The sequence below is a fragment of the Aythya marila genome (assembly GCF_965140915.1).
Source record: "Aythya marila genome assembly, chromosome: 10".
In the NCBI taxonomy this organism is placed as follows: Eukaryota; Metazoa; Chordata; class Aves; order Anseriformes; family Anatidae; genus Aythya; species Aythya marila.
In genome coordinates, this window is record NC_139051.1 from 20,815,891 (window position 1) to 20,841,135 (window position 25,245).

The 25,245-nt window shown below is 38.8% G+C and overlaps 1 protein-coding gene across 1 annotated transcript in view; it reads left to right on the forward strand.

Moving 5' to 3' along the window:
- CACNA2D3 (calcium voltage-gated channel auxiliary subunit alpha2delta 3) overlaps positions 1–25,245 on the forward strand; it is a 463,161-nt gene that overhangs the window by 331,971 nt on the left and 105,945 nt on the right. Inside the window, exons 15-17 of the mRNA XM_082768173.1 lie at positions 2,158–2,229; positions 3,071–3,151; positions 11,607–11,681. Of these exons, the coding sequence (XP_082624299.1) occupies positions 2,158–2,229; positions 3,071–3,151; positions 11,607–11,681 (228 nt within the window). The remainder of the gene's footprint in view (positions 1–2,157; positions 2,230–3,070; positions 3,152–11,606; positions 11,682–25,245) is intronic.

Sequence of the window (25,245 nt, forward strand, 5' to 3'; positions counted from 1 at the left end):
ACCCTTACAGACACTTGCAGATATCATACTTATGGGGCAATCATTCTCTGCATGCTTTCATAGTTACTTTTGAGAGTTAATGATCTATTCTCTTTGAATTTTCCAGGAACTCCAGACTGTTCTTTTTCCCCCTTCAAAGAATTTCAAATACCATAAACTTTACTGACAAGTCCCTTGGCTGGAATCCTATCTGATAAATTGTTTATAGTAATCTCTTGAGAATGAGTGGGCCCGTTGTAAAATAATACCATAATGATACATGACAAATATATAATGTCAGAGATGAACAACCCTGGGCAATCATATGAAATCTCTAAACGCTCCAAGATGTCACCCCATAATCAGCAGAACGCTTTTTCACTTCCTGGTGTACATGTGTTCAGGACTATTGCACATTGTATCGCAGAAGGCTCCTCTCCATACAAATCACGTCAGTGTGCTTGAATATATGACTCTGGCCAAAGAGAGTAAATTCTTAACCTAGTTCAGCTGCTTTTGGTGCAACCCCTGGACTCTCAATGTTTTGTTGGGTTGTTTTTCTGTGTGCTTGTTTTTTAATAACTTACTATTGTTTAACAAATCAAGGATCATAGGGAGACTAGAAATGTCTATACTTATTAAAATGAAAGCTAAACAAATTATAATAAAAAGGTAAAAAAAAAAGTATGGTCCTGAGCTTGTTCCACCTCATGTTCCTATTGATTCCCTATCAGATACAAACCTTCTTTATCCTAAAACCCATTTGTGTTTGTCTGATGTCTGCAAACATTCCTCCCCACCATGAGACAATGCCATGCTTCTGGAAACATAATTGTTTGGGAAACTGAAACCCTCCTCTGGTTTCAGAGACTGGGGGCTGCTGTAATGTTCTAGATTTTACTTGTCTATTTTATTAATGTGAAACATGCTTCAGAAATATCTTGGTCATAACGTATGGTTTTTGTGTTTTGAAAATCTGGACAGTTGATAGCTGTTGCTTCATTAAAAAATAACATAAAATTGTTAGAAAAAAAAATCAAAGTTATACCAATTCTCAAAAATGGAAGTCTTATAAATACTGCCTGAGTACAGATGATGTGATACTAATGGAGGAGCAGTAAGAGAATATCACTGTTGCAATTGGGCTTGCCCCTCACCTACAAAGTTCCTCAATAAGATTGTCTCTCTTGCCTTGTGCATTTGGCTAAACACAGATGCAACTTAGAACTAAATTATGCTTATGAATCCAGTTGGATATGGATGTGGCATAGATATGGCAGGATATGACATAGTTTTAAAGGCAGGATAAGCCTCTTCAATGTTGTATCTTCCCAAACTATAGGGGCAGAAAGTATTTAACACTAAATCTGAACTTCCTGTGTGAGTTACCTTTCATATGTAGAGATGAGGATCTACAAGTACACAGAGCTGTGCTTGTCCTTCCTTGAGCATCACAGCTAACCATTGCCTTCGGGCAAGGATGTGATCTGGCCAGAGGGCATGAAGACAGAATAGTCTGAGCATGTCACTCTCTTGTAGCCATTGTTAAGCATTCTGCCTGTTTCTCTTGAACGGAACCAAGGTCAGGAGATCTGTTTCCTCCCTAAATTGAAGAAATACATTGAACCCTGATGTGTACCATCAACTAATGCTTCATGCCACCACTTAGTCCAGCAAACTGAAACTGGACGGAGCAAAGATGCTCCTGGGATCCTCACTGGCTGTCATCCTTTCTGCTGCCGTGTTAGCTGATGAGATCTCAGTCTGGACCAGAAGGAAAGTGCATGCAACTCATGACCTCTTCCTGGGAGAAAACAACCTGAGGCAATTTTTGCAGAGCTGACACTGGGAAAGATGTGGAACAGAGCTCCAGCTGCTTTGCTACTGCACATGCTGCTTCCACAATCCACATTTCAGCCCCTTCATATCCCTCATGGGAAAATCCAATAAGAATGAAGATGAGACATCTTTCCTGACCATAGAGCTGATGGGGTGGACAGAGCTGGTATCAATGAGATGAGGCATGGTGGGGCTGGACTGACTGCAACTCTAAATACATAAACATCATTTAGATAAATTGCCTTATGTCATTTAAAATGAAGAAAATGTAATTGAAAAATTCAATCACATGTAATTATTCCTTAGTTCTTAGAGATAATATTTCTTTTTCAAATATAGCTTGCTGATGATCAGGGATTGGTGTTGATGACGACTGTCGCCATGCCGGTATTTAGTAAGCAAAATGAAACTGTAAGTACTAGGATTGTTTCTGTCATGTGATAATAGAGTGACTGCATGGAAGTTGATTTGGGGGACCTAACAAGGTTTTACCTGGCTCTAATAAACTGTATTATTTTCTTTTTCTTCTGTCTGCAATTATTATCCCTTTGTTAGCATTAACATGTGCACAAGTAATCACAAATACCTATACTCAAGAAACTGTAATAAAATAATGAAACCATATGTCTAAGAGAAAATCTCAGATGATGCTGGGTCTTAGTGTCTTTTCTTCCATATTATCTTCTTACAGCAAATAATCTATATCTTTTTTCTTTTTTGCACTGTTATGCTTCTATTGTGTAGATCCAGAATTTAATTACTCACGTGTCTATGTTATCTATATATGTTTACTTTTTTAATTTAATATGTTATTTAAGAAAATTATATGTACTTTCCCCTTAATGCTTAATATTGTTCTTTTGTCTACCAAGTGACAGGATAAATTGGGAGTGAAGGGAATAACACATTTTTTAACATTTTTTTTCTTGTCTTGTGTTTTTTTGTTTTTTTTTTGTTTTTTTTTTTCTTTAGAAACTATTTTGCATGAAGAAATTTTCTGTTGAGGGACTGAAAAACCATTGAAAATTTGCACGCCTATTTTATTTGAACTGCAGATGAAGTAGAAAGGAGCACTATTATTGATTAAATGACTGTTTGATCAGATGTCCCGCACCAGTCTCTGCTGTTCCCACGTTTCAGATAATCTGTTCATTATCTGTTCGCTTCTGCAGAGTAGCTGCAATGTGAAATTAGTGGCGGTAATGTTCATTATTAGCATGGTTCTAAGTGCATGTTTTATTGTTCTTTTCAGAGATCCAAAGGGATTCTCCTGGGAGTAGTTGGCACAGATGTCCCAGTTAAAGAGCTTTTAAAAACTATTCCAAAATACAAGGTAATTCACAAATGATGATATGTCCTTTATGTGGATTATTATGTGTATTATTTAGTATAATATGTGATATATAATTTTTTTAGCATGTTAACTTACTGCAAATTTAGTAGCATGTGGAGGATAGAGAGAAACTCTATATTTTTTCATAGCTGTGTATTGTCTTGTGGCTAAATATCATTGGTCCTGAGGTGAAGTTTTTAGTACCAGAATTAATGTATGGCATCATCTTCATTTTTTTGTAGATCACAGTGTACATTAGAAGGTAATATATATCAAGTGTCATCTTCAATAAAATCTATGAAGCAATTCAACCACACAGTATAATCAGAATACCACACAAAATAACAAGGAAACCATTCAAAAATCATGCCTTTAGGAATCCTGCCTGTAGCACTTCCTGTCCCAAATTAGTCTCCATGAATTAAAGCGAGCAGCACATTTCAGGAACCTGAGCAGCTTCCTGTCCAACCAGACTAGCAGTTCCATCTCTCCTATGCAGTCCTTTTTAGATATTTTTCCAAAGACAACTCTACTATAATTTTATTAAAAAAAAAAAAATTATGATAAAAGTTTGCAAAACTTCCTGCATTTCATCCATTGTGAAACATTTGTAACCTGGTAAAAGTCAGTTTCAAGCAGATGCAAAGATTTAATTTCTTTTAATTTAAATTTGATAACATTTAATTTAAATTTGATACAGCACATTGGTATTTCACTACATCTGTATCTCTGAAATAGTTGACAATAGTCTTGTTTTAGTCACAAAAGAAAATTAAAGGAATTTCTGGTTAAATTCCAGTGGACAAGTAAGCACATAATATAGTATTGTAGGCAGCTTTTACTACAGAGGCTAACCATTGGAATAGCTACATTTTGACATGTACCTGTACTGAGCATAAATATGTCTGTCATGCTTTCCTTGTAATTAGCTGCCATGTTCTCATTTAATGATTTCTAGAAGTGGGGAGGAAAAAGTTGACTTGTGAGTGCCTTTGAATATTCCTACATGTTTTTGTATATAATTCTAGTTAGGAAGGAAGAAAAATCTATCCTTTTTAATTCTAATTTTAATACATTAGCAATTACCAAATGATTTTTTAGATCAATATACAATAACTGGATAGTTCTAATTAAAGTAGATTTGATTTTAAAAAATGCATAAAATACTGATGATAATATTGATAAGGGTGTTTTGCAAGAATTTATTGGGACCTGGATCCCACTGGGCTAGGCACTACGCAAACACAGAACAGAAATGTTGTCAAAGCTAGATAAAAGCTTTCAGTCTATGGGGAAAGGCATCAGATGACTACTCATTGATACCAGGATGTGGTGAAGAGAGGCACTGTGTATCAGGATAAATTATAGAACAGTCTCAGTGCACAAAATACTGCAGGTAGTTTACAACAACTTAAATTATACCTTTTAAGTATACAGAATCAGTAGAAGGTGGCAGGGAAGGGGGCATGTGTATTTACATGTGTAACATATTACATGTGTAAAATCTGGAGCTATGAAAATAATCCTTGGAGCAGCCTTCCAAGGAACTATGGGTAGAGAAAGCTTCATTTGTAATGGAAAGGAAGAACAGTGTTGTAGTAACTGCAGGTACAATTGACAAAACCCTGTCTCTTCATGGATGATTGGAAAAGGCCAAGTCATAGAGATGTTATTTAGAAGGCATTTGTGAGATTTGGACATATTCTGAATACAAGAACATAGAGTGTGCGGCCTGAATAACAGGTATTGGAGTAGATTTATTCAGAGCGATTCAGAAAAGAAGATAGGCAAGGAGATTATAATTTCTGGTTTTGTCATATGATATTATAAAGACAGTTCTCTGAGGAAGTAATATGTGATCCTCTTTCTGAATATGAGACTATTTGAAGGAACATACTGCAGAATGTAATGCAAGAGAAGATTATTACAAGAGGCACCAATATCATGCAATACAGTTAGGTTAGTGAAATTGTTTGAGTTAAAACTTCCAGTCTCACATACCATAAACATTTCTGAACAATAAAAAGACCATGCAATTTCAAGAGCAATAATCACCCCTGGGACCCATTCCTGCAGAGGCAGCATCTGAAAAAAAATTCACACAGGGATATAAAATGATTGGTTGGAAATAGAATTCTGCTGACCTGGAATTCTCTCAGCTTGGATGAGATGTATTTTATGCTGAGGAAGATGAATAATAATAATGAGCTATTTTCAGCAGTAATTATCCAGACTAAACTTCCCGAGATGTCAGTGGGAGTTTGTCCGGAATAAGGTAGGGCTGGATTTAGTTTTCATGTGGCATTTTTACAGAAGTTACAAAAAGGTTTTCGTTTCTGAATCAGTCTGTCATTTAGAAAGGGAGTTTATGATTTTTTTTGGGAGGGAGTTTACAATTTTTTACAATTGCATTACTGCTGTAAGCAGTACTCTCTCTCAAACCAAAGCATTTTATGTGCAAAGAGTGTACAGTTTCACAGATTGCACAACACACAATAAAATGCTACCCCTGGAGTCCTGGTATGCTTCAAATAGGCAAATATTTTTTTCTTATGAAGTATGCCACCCACATTTGTTTTCTTACCTGACTTCCAGTGCTTGGACATTATTCTGCAGTTCTCAACACAGACAATTATACTCAAGATCTGATATTTAGCCAACAGCTAGCTTGCTTGTCATACTATAATAGGTAAAATATGTCCACTGTTAATATTTTGGTTCTCCTTCCTTTATGAAGAGATGCCAAGAACATATCACCTTCTATTAATTTCACTGAAGTTTATTGCTTTAGGAAAACTGCTAATTTACAAAACCATCTTCTATATAACAGATACAGTTGACCATACACAATCATTCACAGAAAGACATGGTATAAATCTACCTGGCATGTTTTCTTCATGACCTTTCCATAATGTCCTACTCTGTTGTATATTCCCAGAAGATTATGGAAGCCCACAGACTTGCTATCCTACTTTGCTTAGAAAAGCTTCTGACTTGTCAACCTTCCTCACATTGCTTTATGCTGGACAAAGTCTTGAGGACCCACTTCATCAAAGCATTTAAGAATCAACTGAAGTGTAAAAATTAAAAATAATTAAAAAAAAAAGTGCTTATAATTAAACCGCTTCATTAATCACATTGCTGAATAAGGATAGTTTGTTCAGCCAGATCATTGATAGGGAAGAATTATGTTTTCAAAAGTTTATTTCTTAGTAGGAGAAATGTGAACCAAATACCAAAGCAAGATATGTCTGGGTTCTGCGTGGGTCATTGCTTCTGAAGCGAAAAGAACTGAGTGAGAAAGCATAGCAAGGTGTGTGTTCTTGGCACGGTAGAAGTCAGTTACACACTGAAGCTGCAGAAAGGTTCCATATTACCATCATGTTTATGCTAAGGGATGTTCAAATGACCACATGAATGATTTGAAGGTACATTTATTGCAGTCGGTGGGTACAACCTTCTGTGTAATGGGCATATTGTTAAAAGAGTAGTATTGTTATTTAAATAAGTACAGTGCTAAATTTGATTACATATTCCGTTAGGCCTCATAAAGCATTTCATTGCTCTCAAATGATCTCCCATAGTTCCACTCGTTACAAATATGTGAATTACATGATTTTTTTAGTAGAAGTATGCCTTCTTCTGTGTCTCTAAATGAACTTGAATTAACAGAAAGGTAAAATGCCCGTAAGGCTGGTAGATGTAAATATCACAGAATTTCTAGGTTGAATAGACCTCAAGATCATCGAGTCCAACCTCTGAACTAACACTAACAGTCCCCACTAAACCATATCCCTAAGCTCTACATCTAAACGTCTTTTAAAGACTTCCAGAGATGGTGACTCCACCACTTCCCTGGGCAGCCTGTTCCAATGTCTAACAACCCTTTCAGTAAAGAAGTTATTCCTAAGATCCAACCTAAAACTCCCCTGGCTCAACTTAAGCCCATTCCCCCTCGTCCTGTCACCAGGCATGTGGGAGAACAGACCAACCCCCACCTCACTACAGCCTCCTTTAAGGTACCTGTAGAGAGCAATAAGGTCACCCCTGAGCCTCCTTTTCTCCAGGCTGAACAAGCCCAGCTCCCTCAGCCGCTCCTTGTAGGACTTGTTCTCCAGGCCCCTCACCAGCTTTGTTGCCCTTCTCTGGACCCACTCAAGCACCTGCATGTCCTTCTTGTAGCAAGGGGCCCAAAACTGAACACAGTACTCGAGGTGCGGCCTCACCAGAGCCGAGTACAGGGGGACGATCACCTCCCTGGACCTGCTGGTCACACTGTTTCTTATGCAAGCCAAGATATTTTTGGCCTTCTTGGCCACCCGAGCACACTGCTGGCTCATATTCAGCTGACTATCAACCATCACTCCCAGGTCCTTCTCTGCCTGGCAGCTCTCCAACCACTCATCTCCCAGCCTGTAGCTCTGCTTGGGGTTATTGCATCCCAGGTGCACGACCCGGCTCTTGGCCTTGTTGAACTTCATACAGTTGGCCTCAGCCCATCGGTGCAGCCTATCCAGATCCTCCTGCAGAGCCTTCCTACCCTTGAGCAGATCGACACACGCACCTACCTTGGTGTCATCTGCAAACTTACTGAGGGTGCACTCCGTGCCCTCATCCTGATCATTGATGAAGATATTAAAGAGGACCGGCCCCAGCACCGAGCCCTGGGGAACGCCACTAGTGACTGGCCTCCAACTGGACTTGACTCCATTCACCACGACTCTTTGGGCCTGGCTATCCAGACAGTTTCTAACCCAACGAAGCGTGCGCCAGTCCAAGCCAAGAGCAGCCAGTTTCTTGAGGAGAATTCTGTGGGAAACAGTGTCAAAAGCCTTGCTGAAGTCAAGGTAGACCACATCCACAGCCTTTCCCTCATCCACCCAGCGCGTCACTTTGTCATAGAAGGAGATCAGGTTCGTCAAGCAGGACCTGCCTTTCATAAACCCATGCTGACTGGGCCTGATCGCCTGCTGGCCCTGCAAGTGCTGTGTGATGACACTCAAGAGAATCTGCTCCATGAGTTTCCCTGGCACTGAGGTCAAACTGACAGGCCTATAGTTCCCCGGGTCTGCCCTCTGGCCCTTCTTGTAGATGGGCGTCATGTTTGCTAGCCTCCAGTCAACTGGGACCTCCCCCGATAGCCAGGACTGCCAATAAATGATGGTAAGTGGCTTGGCCAGCTCCTCTGCCAGTTCTCTCAGTACCCTTGGGTGGATCCCATCTGGCCCCATCGACTTGTGCACATCCAAGTGCCGTACCAGGTCACCAACCAGTTCTTCGTGGATAGTGAGGGCCACATCCTGCTCCCCATCCCCTTCCACCAGCTCAGGGTACTGGGTATCCAGAGAGCAACTGATTTGCTGCTAAAGACTGAGGTGAAGAAGGCATTGAGCACCTCCGCCTTTTCCTCATCTCTTGTAACTAAGTTTCCCCCTGCATCCAGTAAAGGATGGAGATTCTCCTTAGTCCTCCTTTTTGCATTGATGTATTTATAAAAACATTTTTTGTTATCTTTAACGGCAATAGCCAGATTGAGCTCCAGATGAGCTTTGGCCTTTCTAATTTTGTCCCTGCACTGCCTTGCAACTTCCTTATATATGATAACCATTTTAATCCCTTTTGTAGGCCCAGGATTTTTCAGCTCCAATCTATAGGCAAATTTATCCTGAACATTTAAACAGTAGCCCTTCAGAAAGCTTTTAGACATACAAAGAGATGTATTAGTCTTATGTGTAAGGGTTTTGTAGCAAGAGGCACTGCAGAGGTGGCCTCTTCGAGCAGCGCCCTGTATTAGTATTAGATCAGAGCCTTCTCCAGATGGCTCCAAAAGGGATCTGCTGCTGGCCAGAGCGAGGCCAGTGAGTTACAGTGGTTGTGCACATTGGAAGAAAGCACATTGAAGAAAGCAAAAAAATGCTGCTGGGAGAGAGGAGTGAGAAAACAGAGAAGAACAATCCCGCAGACTCCAAGGCCAGTGAGAAGGGATGTCAGGCCCATGCAGAAGCACATGGAGGGGCAGGCTGTCCCCCTACAGCCTGGGAGTACCACAGTGGAGCAGATCTCCACCCTGCAGCCTGTGGAGGAGCTCCCGGTGGAGCAGGTGAATGAAGCCTGAAGGAGACTGCGGCCCATGGAGAGCAGGAGCAGGCCCCAGGCCAGAGCTGCAGCCTGTGAAGAGGAGCCCATGCAGGAACAAAGGGTCTGGGGGGTGCTGCCACACACAGGGGACCCGTGTGGGGGCAGTTTGCTCCTGATGGATGGAACCCGTGGTATGGATCCACATTGTAGCAGTTCTTGAAGAGCTGCTGTCTGTGGGAAACCCACATAGGATCAGCCTGGGAAGGACAGCATTCCATGGGAGGGACCCCACTCTGGAGCAGAAGGGAGTGAACGTAAAGGAGCAGCAGAAGCAAAGTATTACAGACTGACCACAGCTCCTGTTCCTCCACAGCACTCAGGGCAGAGGAGGTAGTTTCAGTTTACTTTAAGCTCCATTCTCACTGTACTAGTCTGTTATTAAGAGGCAATAAATTATATTAATCTGATTTATTCTGAGTAATAACTGAGGAATAACTCATGAGTGATCTTGTTCTTATCTCAGTCTACTAGCTTTTTTCAACACATTTTCTTCCCTCGTCCTTTTGAGGAGTGACAAAGCAGCGTGGTGGCATTTAGTTGCCCATTGGTGTTAAACCACCACAGGAGAATAACCAGGGAAGCCAAAACAGGGTGCAGAAGCAAACTGAGCTAGAAACTGAGAAAGGACTCAGAAATGGATCATATCTCTGAAGTCTGGTTAAAAACAACCACCCTCACATTACATTCCAGTTAACCACACACTCTAGTGTTCATCCTTAAAAGCATCCAAGAGGTTTTATACTATCCAGCAAAAAAAAATCAGTGTTCATTTTGTCTACACACACAAGAGAATTTCTAAAATTTCATCTTTATATGATATATAACATACTTGTCAGATGTATAAAACTGCTTTTCATCCATGTAAAATGGAATCATATTATATGGTTAGACTCTTTCTCCTTATTTTCTCTTTAAAATTTATTATCATTCGTACCACCTCTAGAAGAACAGATAGTTTCATTTTAATTACTAATGTTAATTATTTTCTAAATGAGACATTTAGAAAAAAAACACTAAGATGTTGACAGATAATAGCATGAGCATCCCTCCCAGAGAAATATTTCTAGTAAGAGAAACATAACTGCACTGTAGCAAAATCGGAGCTGAAAAGTCATATCTGTAATTCAAAGAAAAAAAGCAAAAGAAAGGTCTTTGTACTATAAAGATTTGTACTATAAAGCTCCAGATAAGCTTTGGCCTTTCTAATTTTGTCCCTGCACAGCCTCGCAACATCCTTATAGTCCTCCCTCGTGGCCTGCCCACTTTTCCAAAGATTATAAACCCTCTTTTTTTTCCCAAGATCAAGCCATAATTCTCTGTTCAGCCAGGCTGGTCTTCTTCCCCACCAGCTCATCTTTGGGCACGTGGGGACAGACCGTTCCTGCGCCATTAAGATTTCCCTCTTGAAGAGCGCCCAGCCTTCCTGGACCCCTCTGCCCTTCAGAACCGCCTCCCAAGGGACTCTGCCAACCAGTGTCCTGAGCAGCTCAAAGTCAGCCCTCCGGAAGTCCAATACAGCAGTTTTACTGGTCCCCTTCCTGGCCTCGCCAAGAACAGAGAACTCCACCATTTCGTGGTCACTCTGCCCAAGACAGCTCCCGACAATCACATCCTCCACCAGTCCTTCTCTGTTTGTGAAGAGAAGGTCTAGCGGGGCACCTCCCCTGGTAGGCTCACTAACCAGCTGCATCAGGAAGCTATCTTCCGCGCTCTCCAGAAACCTCCTAGACTGCTTTCTCTGGGCTGTGTTGTACTTCCAGGATATGTCTGGAAAGTTGAAGTCCCCCACGAGAACAAGCACTGAAGATTTCGCAACTTCTGTCAGCAAAAAAATATCACATATGGCAGGCCACTGCTTGCTCGGTGTAGCCATACATCTAGTTTCATTGATTTAAATGATTCTTCTCTACCACCACCTATGAAGTGAAGTAACCTGAACCTACTCACTCCTGGGAATGTGTGAATTTACTAAATGTCAGCATACCTATGCTTTGGCAAACATTGTATGTGACATGCTATGGTGTCTCATATATATGTATCTAAGTAATTCACTCCAAGGTACATAGAAATAAGTGCAGTAGATAGCAAAGTGTGTGTGACATTCTGAAATTGTGCTATATGCAGCATTTGTCACAATGACAGGCTCTCATTTTCAAAAATGTCAAGGATCAAAGTTCTGCATATATTATAATGAAATACTGTGTGGGCTTTAAGAATGTCAGTTTTAAGCCCTAGATAACTAAACGCTTTTCTTTTTTGTTTAAGAATTTACTGGAGACCATGCTAATTGGCATTTATTTTTCATTTACTCTTACAGTTAGGCATTCATGGATACGCTTTTGCAATTACAAACAATGGATATATTTTGACTCATCCAGAACTTAGGCCTTTGGTAAGAATACTGTTTACTTTTCTATTTTATCTAGATATACATGTTGCATTTATTTTTCTTTTAGTGTGAAAAATGTAATAATCATTAAAAAAAAAATACAATGGATGAGTTACCCTATAACTATACTATACTCTATAGCTGTTACTATATATAATGCTTTATAACACTTTATAATGCTTGGTAAATTTACTTCTGGAAATGAAGGTTAGCATGAAAAAAATCAAGGAGAATAAATATACCAGTTGCTCTACAAAGGAGGCAGGCCTCCATTGCTGAAAAATGGCAAAGCCAAAAATTGCTATAATTATGTTCATTTTATGTTGAAATGGAATGCCGTAATGCTCTATTGCTGCATAATAACCCCTATTTGTCATGTTAAAGTGTTAAAGCTAATTTAATATGTGTACATAAATTTCAATAAAGCATATTTTTAAGCAAAATAAGGGCACAAGGGATTTTCATACTAAAAGAGAAATAGCTGCAGATTTTGCCTTTAGTTTCCCTTATCATCATCTTTGCAATAATCACAGTAAGAAAAATAGAAGTGCCTGTTACGTAAATGTTTATCAGCCTAACACCCTAGAGAACTGGTAAATTCTTGATTGCATCATTATTTAGGAACAGCACGTGCAAGTGTTCCATCACTATCAGATCTTAGTAAAGCATTGATATTAATGATTCCACTGCTTTACACACATGGATGCCATATGTATTTTGTATGCAGGCACTTCAAGTAATGTCTGACTTCAACAGTATTTTAGCAGAAAACAAATATCAATGGGATGGATAATTTCATATAAAATTATTGAAAAGCATATTTTAAAAATCATTAGCATATCGGATGTTTTCATTCATCACAAGAATTTTGTATTTCTAAGATTTGGGATAGGAATTACACATTTAACATTTGTATTTGTATTTATTGTTTCCCTATTTACTTTTAAACTGGAGTGGAGTAATGAAAAGTTTAACAGAGGGACTTTCATCGATGAATGGAAAAACTTTCTCAGTAACTTCACTGTAACTTCTCATAACAATGAATGTATATCCCCTTGTTTTATGAGAAGCAGAACCTCTGCTACCCAAACTATTAGGGAATATATAACTTCCAACCTCAGCAGAAGCAGTTTACTTTTAAGGAAGATAGCAAGCTCTGAATCAATCCCAAAGCACTTTATCTCTTAGCCAAAATATCTTCTGTCTTTACAAGAGAGTAGAGACTATCTCTACAAGTACATACTTCTCAAGTACATACTACAAGAATCTCCAGAACCCTATTACCAGCAGTGTCCAACTGGAGATTCTTCCTGAGGAAGATGCAGAAACTGGGTAAGAGGATGTGGAAAAGCCCCACAGCAGTCAGCGTAATTTCTAAGTTTCAGATAAGCTTCTGCTCATAAACATTTGGTTCTGATTTTTTAACATTAAAGCCTCTTAGGGTGGATATTTCTGTTACCCATACTAACATACTCATTTTCATCAGTCAGCTTGACTTCTCATAGTAATGATTTTTCCCATTGAAACTGTTTTATGCAGTTTTTATTTTTAATTCAGTTTTAAAATTTCTTTAGAAAAAGATTATATGAATATGGAAAGCAGAAACTCATAGTCTACCTTTTCTTTTCCGTTTCTTTCTTTGAGTAATAATTTGTGATGGTTATCTAATTGAATCATTTCACCACAATGATCAACAAATATTTTAATTTATTGCTGTAATGTTTTTCTACACTTTTCTACATATTGTTGACACATTCTTTTTATCTTTCTGACCTCTTATCTATCCTTTTTTCCCATGTTCTTCACTGCTCTGACTGAGGTTGGCCACTGAGCTCTCTTTGGCAACTGTAGCAAAGAAGAGGCAGCAATAGAGGCTGTAATAACCTCCTTAGAGCACCTGGATTATATACACAGAATTTTAGTGCACCATCAGGTCTCTTCTGCACATCTTCACTGCCTTGTTACCCCATCCATGTCAAGTGACTATTTGTGCAATTTTACTTTTAGCTCACATCCAGCTGTATTATAGACAAACTGTCTGCTCTTGGCTTGGACTGGCGTACACTGCGTTGAGTTAGAAACTGGCTTTGTAGCCGGGCCCAAAGACTTGTGGTGGATGGAGGCAAATCCAGTTGGAGGCCTGTCACTAGTGGAGTCCCCCAGGGATCAGTATTGAGGCCAGTTCTCCTTAAGATCTTTATTGATGATCTGGATGACGGGATCGAGTGCTTACCCTCAGTAAGTTTGCAGATAACACCAAGTTAGGTGCGTGTGTTGATCTGCTCGAGGGTAGGAAGGTTCTGCAGGGGAGGATCTGGATAGGCTGCACCGATGGGCTGAGGCCAACTGTATGAAGTTCAACAAGGCCAAGTGCCAGGTCCTGCACCTGGGGCGCAATAACCCCAAGCAGAGCTACAGGCTGGGAGATGAGTGGTTGGAAAGTTGCCTGGCGGAGAAGGACCTGGGAGTATTGGTTGATAATCAGCTGAATATGAGCCAGCAGTGTGCTCAGGTGGCCAAGAAGGCCAACAGCATCCTGGCTTGCATAAGAAGCAGTGTGGCCAGCAGGTCTAGGGAAGCGATTGTCCCCTTGTACTTGGCTCTGGTGAGGCCGCACCTCGAGTACTGTGTTCAGTTTTGGGCCCCTCACTACAAGAAGGACATGGAGGTGCTCGAGCGAGTCCAGAGAAGGGCAACGAAGTTGGTGAGGGGTCTGGAAAACAAGGCTTGTAAGGAGCGGCTGAGGGAGCTGGGATCATTCAGCCTGGAAAAAAGAAGGCTCAGGGGTGACCTTATTGCACCCTACAGGTACCTCAAATGAGGCTGTAATTCTGTGATAACCTAAAAATTCCTTAAACGAGACAGTTATGAGCAGACTGACTAGATTTGACTGTGCTGGCATTCTGTATGCACTGCTAGCATTCTTTGGTATTTGAAATGCATTAGACTAATCCTATTCATTATTCTCAGCGGTTAAAATGATGAAATAAATGTTGTTTTGCTACTATGTAAGATTTTTATATTAACTTTGTGTGTGTGTGTGTGTGTTTGTGTAATGCCAGTGTAGGGGGAGGTTGTCTTCAAAATTTTGCAGCTGTTGCAAAGGAAAATTTGATTGATTTGGTTTAGTACATGATCAGCCACTACCCTCAATGTTTTTTCTTATCTCTGTATATATGAAAATCCATGTATATTTTGTATATCCCATTCTAAATTACGTATCATGTATTTTTAATAGCATTCCCAAATTTTCATAATACTAAAATTGTGACATGTTCTTGATCCCCCCATATATATGTATTTATTTATTTACTTATTTATTTATATTTATATGTATATTTTAAATCCTGTGATATCTCAGGTGCATCTAATGGCCTATATTCATTTGCAAGCCATTGGAATATATATTTGAAAGTTCCCTATCTGCATTATAAGAATTTGACAACATGCATGTGCTGCACTGTTTCTTTTTCTTCTGGCAAATTACTTCAAGGATTGTTCCAAAAATGATAGTATCAATTCTTTATAGAATTGATATTGGATTAAACAGAAGGAAATAAAATCCAGGAAAAGTGGATAGTTCAGACAGAAAGAGGGTGCTATCTGATTTCCTTATTTCTGTTGTGGTGGCATGTTTTATGAGTCAAAAGATGGTTTTCTTTTACTATCACTAGCCCCTGTATACATCTTGAAGGGCCTTATTTCATTACCTTACACAACAGTTTCTCTTTCTAAAATCAGAACATTGGGCAGTAGCCCATAAACTGTCAGCTGTAGGGAACTCCTGGTGATTTATTCATGGTCTGCTCATTTCATTTTTTGGAAGAGTCATTTTTACCTCTGGGTTCTGTCAGTAGTGCATAATGGGAGTCTTTTGTTGACTTCAGTGGAGTTTTTGAGAGTGAAGTGATTACGGGCCTGGGCCCTTAGATTAATATTACAGGCCCAAATCCTGATACCATTGTAACTAGTGGCAAAACATTCCATTAAATTTGTAACAATAAGTATGTAAAATAGGCATGTAGGAGTGGAATTGGATAGCTCACAAAATGTATTGCTTACAATCATTTTGGTGGGTTGGATTTGACATTCAAATACATTGATTACGGACTTGATCAAGCTGGTTTATGTCACTGTTGTGCTTTGCTGTGGTGCTGTAAAGCCAGCACACTACTCGACTCCTGAGCTGCTAGGCCCAGCAGCCATGTCTGTTAGTCCTGAAGTGGACATGCTGCTTTTTTAGGAATTGTCTTTTGGGACACTGAGCAGACACGCAGGATAGCAAACGCTCGCTGGGGATGGCTGTTTCCTGTTGCACCAGATTTTTATCTTATGTTGATCAGTACATTTAATCATTAAGCTAGCAACATTTCTTACGCTGATTATCCTATTGGTTTTGGTTTAACATGTTTTTCTTGGCAATTTCATCTTTTTTTTTTTTTTTTTAAATAATAAAGTTGGCTTTCAGTTAGGATGAGTGGTTGCTTGGGCAGTTGATGGGACTAACCACATATCAGAAGATGAGGAGGAAAGTGCTTTCCAGGCGTGAGGTACTTGTTGAGGTGTAGGATAGTGACTGAAGATTTCCAAGGCAGTGCAGGAGAGTAGCTTCCATGAGTAGCTGGTGCCGTGGTGGACCCTAAAGAACTTCCAGATGCATTCTCCTCACAAAGCCATTACTAGAGGGATGAGTCTTGACAAACAACTTAATAACCCTTGACAACCAGGCGCTAAGGAATCCCTTGGAAATTCCTTCTTCAATTATCTGATTGCGTGTAAATTGTCCACATGCTTCCCTTGCACGGAAACTCCTTTCGTACTCCTTGTGCCGCTCCCGGCCCACTTCGGCCCACGCCATCCCGCCGGGCTGCCAACATCCCTCTCTCCGCGCCGTCCCCAGCCGCTGTCGGCACCGGGCTGGGAGCTGCACGCAGACAGGCCCGGCCCCGGCCCTAGCCCGGGGGGCGGGCGGGCGGGAGGGGGGAGGGGGGGGAGGCGACGGCGGGGCGCGGCGGCGGCCTCGCTGCGCTGCGCGGCAGCCGCCATGAGGTGGCGCCCCAGGACCACCCGGCGGGGCAGCGGCGAGGGGCCGGAGGTTCCTCGGGAAAGTGCCGCGAGCAGCCTTCCCCCCCCCTCCCGGTGGATTTCAGATTTTTGTTGTTATTATTATTTTTAATTGTTTTTATATGTTATGCCTTTTTTAGTCTGCATTCCTTGTCACAAATACACTGATGATAATTCAAGAAACTATAGCTGTTGGCAGAGATATTTCAAGAAACATCCATAGTTCTGTATTGGAATTATCCCGTATGCTGCTTTTTGGTTAAAATCCCGTATTTTTTACAGAGAGCAGTGTTTTTTATATGACACTATTTTAAATTTTATGCTACTGTGTTGAATCTCATATTCGATATAAAACCATAGATATTCTTATGAAAAAAAAGTGAATTATTTGGGAATTCAAAATGAATTTTGAGACTTTCAAAGCAGCGACTACACATGCTTGAAATGTGCATGAGGGCAAAGTTTTTCTTGCTACTTTATATCAGATTTTACTGGTTAATCTTCAGTGTTCTGTTAGCACTTGCAGTATGCTAGGTGGTACTCCATTAACTGTTAGGATGCAAAACATATATCATGATGACGTTACGGATTGTCAGTGAAATGGGCACACTGAAAGTAAAAGAAGGGTAATAAAAAGAGCCTGTGTACTTTTTACGTTTGCTTAAAAACACCCACTGTATTAGTTGTGACTGACTGGTCCTTACTGTAGCTGTCACTGTGTAGTCTTAAATATAGGTGCCAGAGGAAAACTGCCTTCTGAAGAAAGTAGTAGGATTAGAGAGAAATTCAAGAATGCCCGTGAATGAGCAGTGCCTGCAATAGTCACATATTGACATATTGGTGAATCTTAACTATTTTTAGGGGTTTGCACCATTGCCTCTCTGTCATAATATTCATGTCGTTTTCTTTGAATCTAGCAAGATTGCTAGTAAATCTTGTGAAGTCTGTGGCTTATTGATTCATAGCTGGCAGCAGAATTTGTGTTTTTGTGCAGGGAATAAAGAAGGGTTTTGTTTTCAGTAATTACGATGTTCATTTAGGATAGAATGTTCTAAGTTTCTGTCCAAGAAGATCAGGTTCCTGAATTAAAGAAAATATGCATTTAAAACAAATGCATCTGTTATGAAATCGAATTGTGTCTTTGATTCTATTTTATTTTGATAAAAATAATGTGTTAGGAATGTGTTACAGATTACAGATTATAGTATCCATCTATTAGTATAATAACATTCGTGATGACTAAGGATTTTATATTTTGGAGTTTAAATCAAAATCTTTTATCTCTCTGAGGAAACTGAGGCATCTGTTCATACTCTCGGTATAAACTCTGGAAGGATAATAATTGTGGTGATTTTTCGAATGGCTGTATGTGAATACTCTTTTTATCACTGTAAACCAGTTCAATTGACAAATTCCTTTTTTTTTAAATGGTGCACATCTTTATTTAATTTGAGCAATCTTAATTGGGAATGTTATACATAGAAATCAGAGCCTGTATATATATTGTAATACGTTCGATTAAATACATTGGCAGTTTAGTTGCCTGAGTAATTTACCATTTTAAACTTGTTGCCTGTCATGAGATACTGCATTTAGCTGAAAGATGTGGTATATTTAAAGATTGCTAGACCAGTATTAAGTCTTTTGTAGCTTTAAATTCTGGGAAAATTTGTTTCTCCTAATATAGAAAAACAGAGAAATCTGAGTCTCAGGGGAAACATTAATGCCCCACTTAAGCAGTGTTAGCCTTTCATAAGCAGCAAATCTCATTTCTCTCTGGGGAGTCCCGCCTGGAACGTAAGATAACCTACACTTACCCTTGCTTTATGCAGCGACTCCATAAAACTCTACAGCTGTAGCTGACAGCAGAATATTTGAATGATTTGAACAGTGTAAATGCCTCATGTTCATTTAACTGAAGAATTCAATCACTTGAATGCCAATGATTATTCCTATTGGAGTTTACATTTAAAAAAGATAGTGCATCTGAATCCCTGTGAGAACATTAAATTGCTATCTAATTAAAGTGCAAAATTACATATATTTAAAAGATAATTAAAGGTTTGAAGGCTGTTGAATAACTGGTTGTACATCTAAATGAATCACTGAAAATTTGTTAGCAATATGCAGAGCTTTCTTTTATTCTTTGCTTTCAGCTTTGAAGTTAGGTATAACCAAGCTCATGGGTTTAAGTCTGGTAGTATTAAGATAAAGGCAGATGTTTTTAATTATGTCTACTCAAACCCCAAATAATTATAAGCAGCTGCCAGTTTTACATAATCCCAAATGATAAGGTCCTGAGAATGCAAATAAAATCGTAAATAGAACAGTTGTTTTTTTCAGCAGCGTAAACCACGTACATGTTACATTGCTGGTCAACTGCAATCCACCTGAAAACACGAGTTCAACCAACACGCCCTTTTTCCAGTCTGTAGTTGTGTGACTTAAAGCTATTTTCTGTTGCTTTGTTTTTTACCTCCCGTTACATATTTCCATGTTGTTTCATTGATTTAAACATAAATGCAGTATTTGTAACATAAGCATGTGTTATAATTGTAAGGAGACAGCAATTTAAATATGCGTGGCATGAGATTTATATTATTTATTTATTTACATTGCTAGAAGGTTCTTCTGTGTACGTGGTACATCTGCTTGTTCCTACTTCTCTGCCTGGAAACTTAGAATTGCATGTTTTCTTCTCTGTAGCAAATGACATAGCTCCTGTTGTCAGCTTTTATCTACAGTACTGCTGGAAATTTTATAGTGTGGCAGTTTTGCACTGCCATCTGGCATGAAAAATCAGTCCAAAATAACTGGTTTTCACTGCCAACCATAACCTAGGAACTTCTGGATTAATGTCTTAAATAATAGGCTTATCATGAAAGTCTCTCTTTGGAAGGAGTTGTTCTTTTTTTTTCCTAAGAAAATCAAAATGTTACTTTATATACATGTGTGTGTGTGTATGTATGTATATTAAAATAAGGAACTTTGTACAGCACGCAACTTTGTTTTTGACTGGACATCAATGAATGTTCCCCAAATTTAAGATTAAGTGCAGACCAGTAAAAGACCATCTGAAACCATAGAATAGATGCAAATCATGAAATAAAATTATCACAAGAGATGAATCAGGATCGTGGGGGTAGGAAAACAATTTGAATGAAATAAAGAGCTTAAAAGCTGAGCAGTAGTGATTTACATTGAGGTAGGATGCAGCTTCACATGTATCCCCTGGCCAAATGTTTTGGAGCTATGTAGTGAATGGAAACTCATTTGCTATCAGTGATGTTATATAAACAGGTGAAGCACTGAAGGGAATTTTTCACATTTTTTTAATCTCAAAATAATAATCAGTCTATTGAAGCAATCTCTTCCCTTTTCTTCTCATGTCCTTCCCCTATATCTTGCTTTGCTCCATAGTATTTAAACTCAAAGCATTTTAGGGCAAGCATTATTGTGTTAATGGAACAATGCTGAAAGACTTAATCCATATTTGCAGGAATTTGTCATTTGGAATTAATAAAAACCTACCTGAGAAGTAGGAAAGAAGTACCCCTTTTCCTTCCTTTCTGTGTGCTGTTTATTAATTAAAATTAGTTATATATGCAAGCTCAGCAAAGCATATTTGCATTTATTCATCTCTCTAAAAAAAAGGTGGGGATAATTCTGAAGTTCTATTTAAATTAATATATTATCCTAATTTTGAAGTACTAATCCATAATGATGAAACTTAATCAACTAATGCTGCATTTTAAAATAGGAGTGATTTTCTTTCTTTCTTTCTTTCTTTCTTTCTTTCTTTCTTTCTTTCTTTCTTTCTTTCTTTCTTCCTTTCTTCCTTTCTTCCTTTCTTCCTTTCTTCCTTTCTTCCTTTCTTCCTTTCTTCCTTTCTTCCTTTCTTCCTTTCTTTCTTGTAGTTCCTGATTTCCTACTTTTGTACACTGGATAGTAGTTTGGGATGGAGGAGGTTTTTCCCTTGAAATTATTTTACCTCTTCAGCTTTTGGTGGTTGTTTGTTATATACTTTATTGCTATCATATTTTCTCACAGATGATTCCACAAATGTGGCTAAGCAAGTTCACTGTCTATTGACACTTCCAAGCAATTCAAAGTTGCTCTGACACTATCAGAGCAACTTACTCTCTCCTACCTCTCCATTATCCAGATGGACCACATCTGAGAAATTACTATCACCTTAGACCCAAGGCTTGCAGCTGTTAAGATGTAGTTTGCTCCTTCCATGATCAGATTGCTACGCTCTGACTTATAAACACGTGGCAGATCATATTCAGTGCAGATGGTTTGAGACTGTTCATGTTAAAAAAGAAAGAAAAAAAAAAAGAATATCAAAGTGAAAAGTTTAATAATGGCACATGTAAATGGTTGTATAGGGGGTGGTGTAAAAATGTGATTCAGTCTTTAAGCAGTACACGTCACACATTGTTTGAATCATCCAGTCCTATAACAGTTTGGCCAAGCCTCAAATAAAAGATACTGAGGAAGATAAAGCTCATTCGGATTACCAAATAAAATTATTTCCCCTGTTCTTTCCACAAACAAAAGAATATTGAAGCTAACATTAAATTCTGAGCAGACTAAAAGATTCTTTATTCGTAGTTCAGGTATTTAAAAAATTTCAGTGTCTTTCTTTCTCTCTCTCTCTCTCTTTTTTATCTTTTCTACGGTTTATCTACTATATAATATCACTACACATTTTATATTGGCCAAAGTAGATTAACAGCACACAGTTTAAATCTAGTTCTTTTCCTCATGCACTTAAATCAGTGCAATTTGGTAGAATTCCTAGTTTCTGTCTTTCCCAATGGGTCCTATACTGATTTGTTTCAGTGCTTTATAGTAATCTTGCAAATGGGATTGGCTTCAGCCTTCAATCAGTATTTCATACTACAACCAGGAGTCTCAGACAGAGATAAAAGCGAAGCTAGATTCAGTATGCTACCATAGAAAATGGCATAGATGAATGCCATTTTTAAAAGCTGGTGGATTGCTTCCATATCCATGAATAACTTTTACCGAGAAATTAGAATAGTAATAAAACTAGAACAAAAATAAAGAATGGCCTGTTGAACAGTAATATGAAGGACTCGGTTATATTTTAGGCCCCAGTGACATAAGGATATGTAAATTCACTGCAGGGAATAATGTAATAATCTTCATGAAGAACACGTGTAAGTAAAGTTACCCACATATATGAATAATTTATTTTTTATTTTTTTATCAGAACAAAATCTCCCTCATGGAAGTATTTTTTATGTTTTCTCTGCATCCTTTCCCAAACTATATCATGAACATTCTTCACATATTGACGTCTTGTGTAGGCAACTCAACACTAGTCCCCCAAAGTCTAATAACTGAATGAGGGGTTAGGCTTCTCAGTACTTTGTTACTTCCTGTTCTAAATGTCATTTAAGATCTGCACTTTCAGTTTGAGTGTTTATGGAATCTACCCCTTGCTTAAGCACTGGGATTTTGGCTTTCTTTCTGCTTCTCTGACATGGAGATAATTCTTATTCTGTCTTCGCTGCAGAACTTTGTTTTGTCCAGCTCTTTATTTAGTTTCTTTTGGATTTTGTTTTTGTTCTTTGCATGCAAGGTATGGAATCTATATGATTAAAATAAATAATTAAAAATTAACATAATCAATATGATGCAAATTATTTGCTGTACATTTGAAGCCCACTTCTGCTGTCAGACACACAACATCAACTCCCATTGTCATAAGTAAGGTTTTGCATATGTGTCTGAGAATGCAGCACATCCCAGAAGCTGTTCAGCATCTGTGAGTAAGGATGCAATTAAACATTGGAACCAGGACAGGAGTTATTTCACGTTTGTTAGACTCATAGAATCACAGAATATCCCGAGTTGGAAGGGACCCGTAAGGGTCATCAAGTCCAACTCCTGGCACCACACAGGTCTGCCCAGAAGTTTAGACCATGTGACTAAGTGCACAGTCCAATCACTTCTTAAATTCAGACAGGCTTGGTGCAGAGACTATGTCCCTGGGGAGCCTGTTCCAGTGTTCACCATCTTTGTCGCCCTCCTCTGGACACTCTGGACAGTTTAATGTCCTTCTTGTACTGTGGTGCCCAGAGCTGCACACAGTACTCAAGGTGAGGACAGACCAGCGCAGAGCAGAGCGGGACAATCACCTCCCTCGACGGACTAGCGATGCTGTGCTTGATGCACCCCAGGATACGGTTGGCCCTCCTGGCTGCCAGGGCACACTGCTGGCTCATATTCAACTTGCTGTCAACCACAACCCTCTCTGCGGGGCTGCCCTCCAGAGTTCTACTTTTGTTCTACGTTTGTTCTACTCAAATGTTCCCAGTTAACTTCTATGTAACATTGTTCAGCTCTCAACATTTCAGAGTTTGACTGCTACCATTTCTAGACAAGTAGGAATAAATCAGACCGAATCTTTACTTGATTAATAGGTACAACCCCAGAGAGTAGGCATAGTTACTCCTTGTAGACATTAAAGGTAATACAGGTATAGCTGCAACCACAATGAGAGGTTTACAAAACATAGAAAGATACAGAAATCAAGCCCTGCTAATGTACCAGACATTATCCTCTCATTTTTTATTCTTGTGAGATTTAACTATGGTAGCTTCAAAGTTTTGTGTTTCTGTACTTGGGTTTTGTTATCTCGTCGGCTATCAGAGCTAAGTCATGTAGCAAGAAGTAATCTGAGCACTGAGCTGCTTGAATTCACGATTTGGTATATGAGCATGTGCTGAAATGAGTAATTCTTTGTCTCTTTACCCATCTGTTGAATAGCATCAGCCCAGAAGTACACTAGGTGTTATGAGAACACTAACCTCTAGCATGGGGGCAGGAAGACTGCATGAAATTACTCTTCGATTACATCCACGTGAATTGTGAGAACTTAGTCTAACAGTTACAGCAGCAGAGTTGCTAAGAGTTTTTTGTTACTCAAAAGAATAAATGATAATTCAGAATTTTATCCCACATAGATTCCCCAGAGAGTAATCTGTAGAAATAACTGAAGTATCCATTTTTTTGAGCAAAAATCAAATCTGAGAAATATTGCTGTTCTACCAATATCTCAAAATCTCTTTGTGATTACAATCCAGTAGTCAACATTTTTTGCTGTTCTTAAAGAAGAGTTTGTCATGCTTGTTTTTACATACTGTGACCCTACAAAGTCAGCTGTGGGATTCACTTGAGAATCATTTAATTGGAAAAAGTCAGGATGGAATAACCTTTCAAATGCTCAGAGAGCAAGTTGTCTCTTTGGCCTCTCAGGTCTCTCTGTGATCTACAGAATAGGACTGAAAATCCCTGCTGCACTGGCCCCAGTGATGAATGGGCTGAATTGAGCACTGACAACTTTGGTTTATGGCAGTTTGTCCTGCACAGGAGAATCAACGATATATACTGCCTTACTGCCTTTCTATCATTCTGTTGTTGGAGAGTCACAGAAGCTGGGAAGATGCAGGATTTGGGGGAATTCTCACAATTCCTAGTGTTTCTTGTCATACCACATAAGGACTAGTGGTGGTGTTATCCTCCGCTTTTATTTTGCCCAGGGAAGTGGTGGAGTCACCATCCCTGGAAGTCTTCAAAAGACGTTTAGATGTAGAGCTTAGGGATATGGTTTAGTGGGGACTGTTAGTGTTAGGTCAGAGGTTGGTCTCGATGATCTTGAGGTCTTTTCCAACCTAGAAATTCTGTGATTCTGTGATTCTATTTGAGTAATAAAAGATAAAAGGTCATTTTTTTTCACAGATCTTCTTCCTTATTTACGCATTTCAAATAGACTCTCATAATTTTTCTTAAACATTTAGATTAAGGTGTTTATTCACAGACTTTCCTAAATACTTTTTCTTTTTTGTTCTTACTCTAGTAGACTCTGATCTTGAATGTTCAGCAGAGGGCAGAATTTCCTACATTATAAACTCCCTAGCGTCAAATCAATTTGTCACTAGAATGTTTATTTAAAATGTGAGATTTACAGGGTAACAGTGACTAGTGATAAAAAACTATGAATTATAATTATTAGTATATTACTTTTTTTCCCATGAAGTTGTAGATAAAATACGGTATCAGCAAATGTTAACACCACACTTCTCAAGACTTGCATTTTATCTTGTTTAAAAAGAACCATGTAAACATTTTCTTGATAAGATTATAGTAAATATAACTTCCTGTACAGCTGAAAGAGCTAGTTTGAGACATTTAACATAAACTACAAGAGGAAGGTCTCATGTAGGTTCAATATGAAAAGAAAAAGGTACAACTCCTGAGTTTGACTTCTCAGTGTGTCTTTCAAGATCAGCTTTGTAATATGGCAAGAGATCATGCAAATAATCATGTATGAAGTTTTTTGTTTGTGTTTGTTGTTTTTTTTTTTTTTTTTTTTTTTTTTTTACTTCACAGACAATGTGTAGCAATATGGTTCATCTTACGTGAATTAAGCTATCTACTGTTATTTATAGCATTATAGCATATAGCA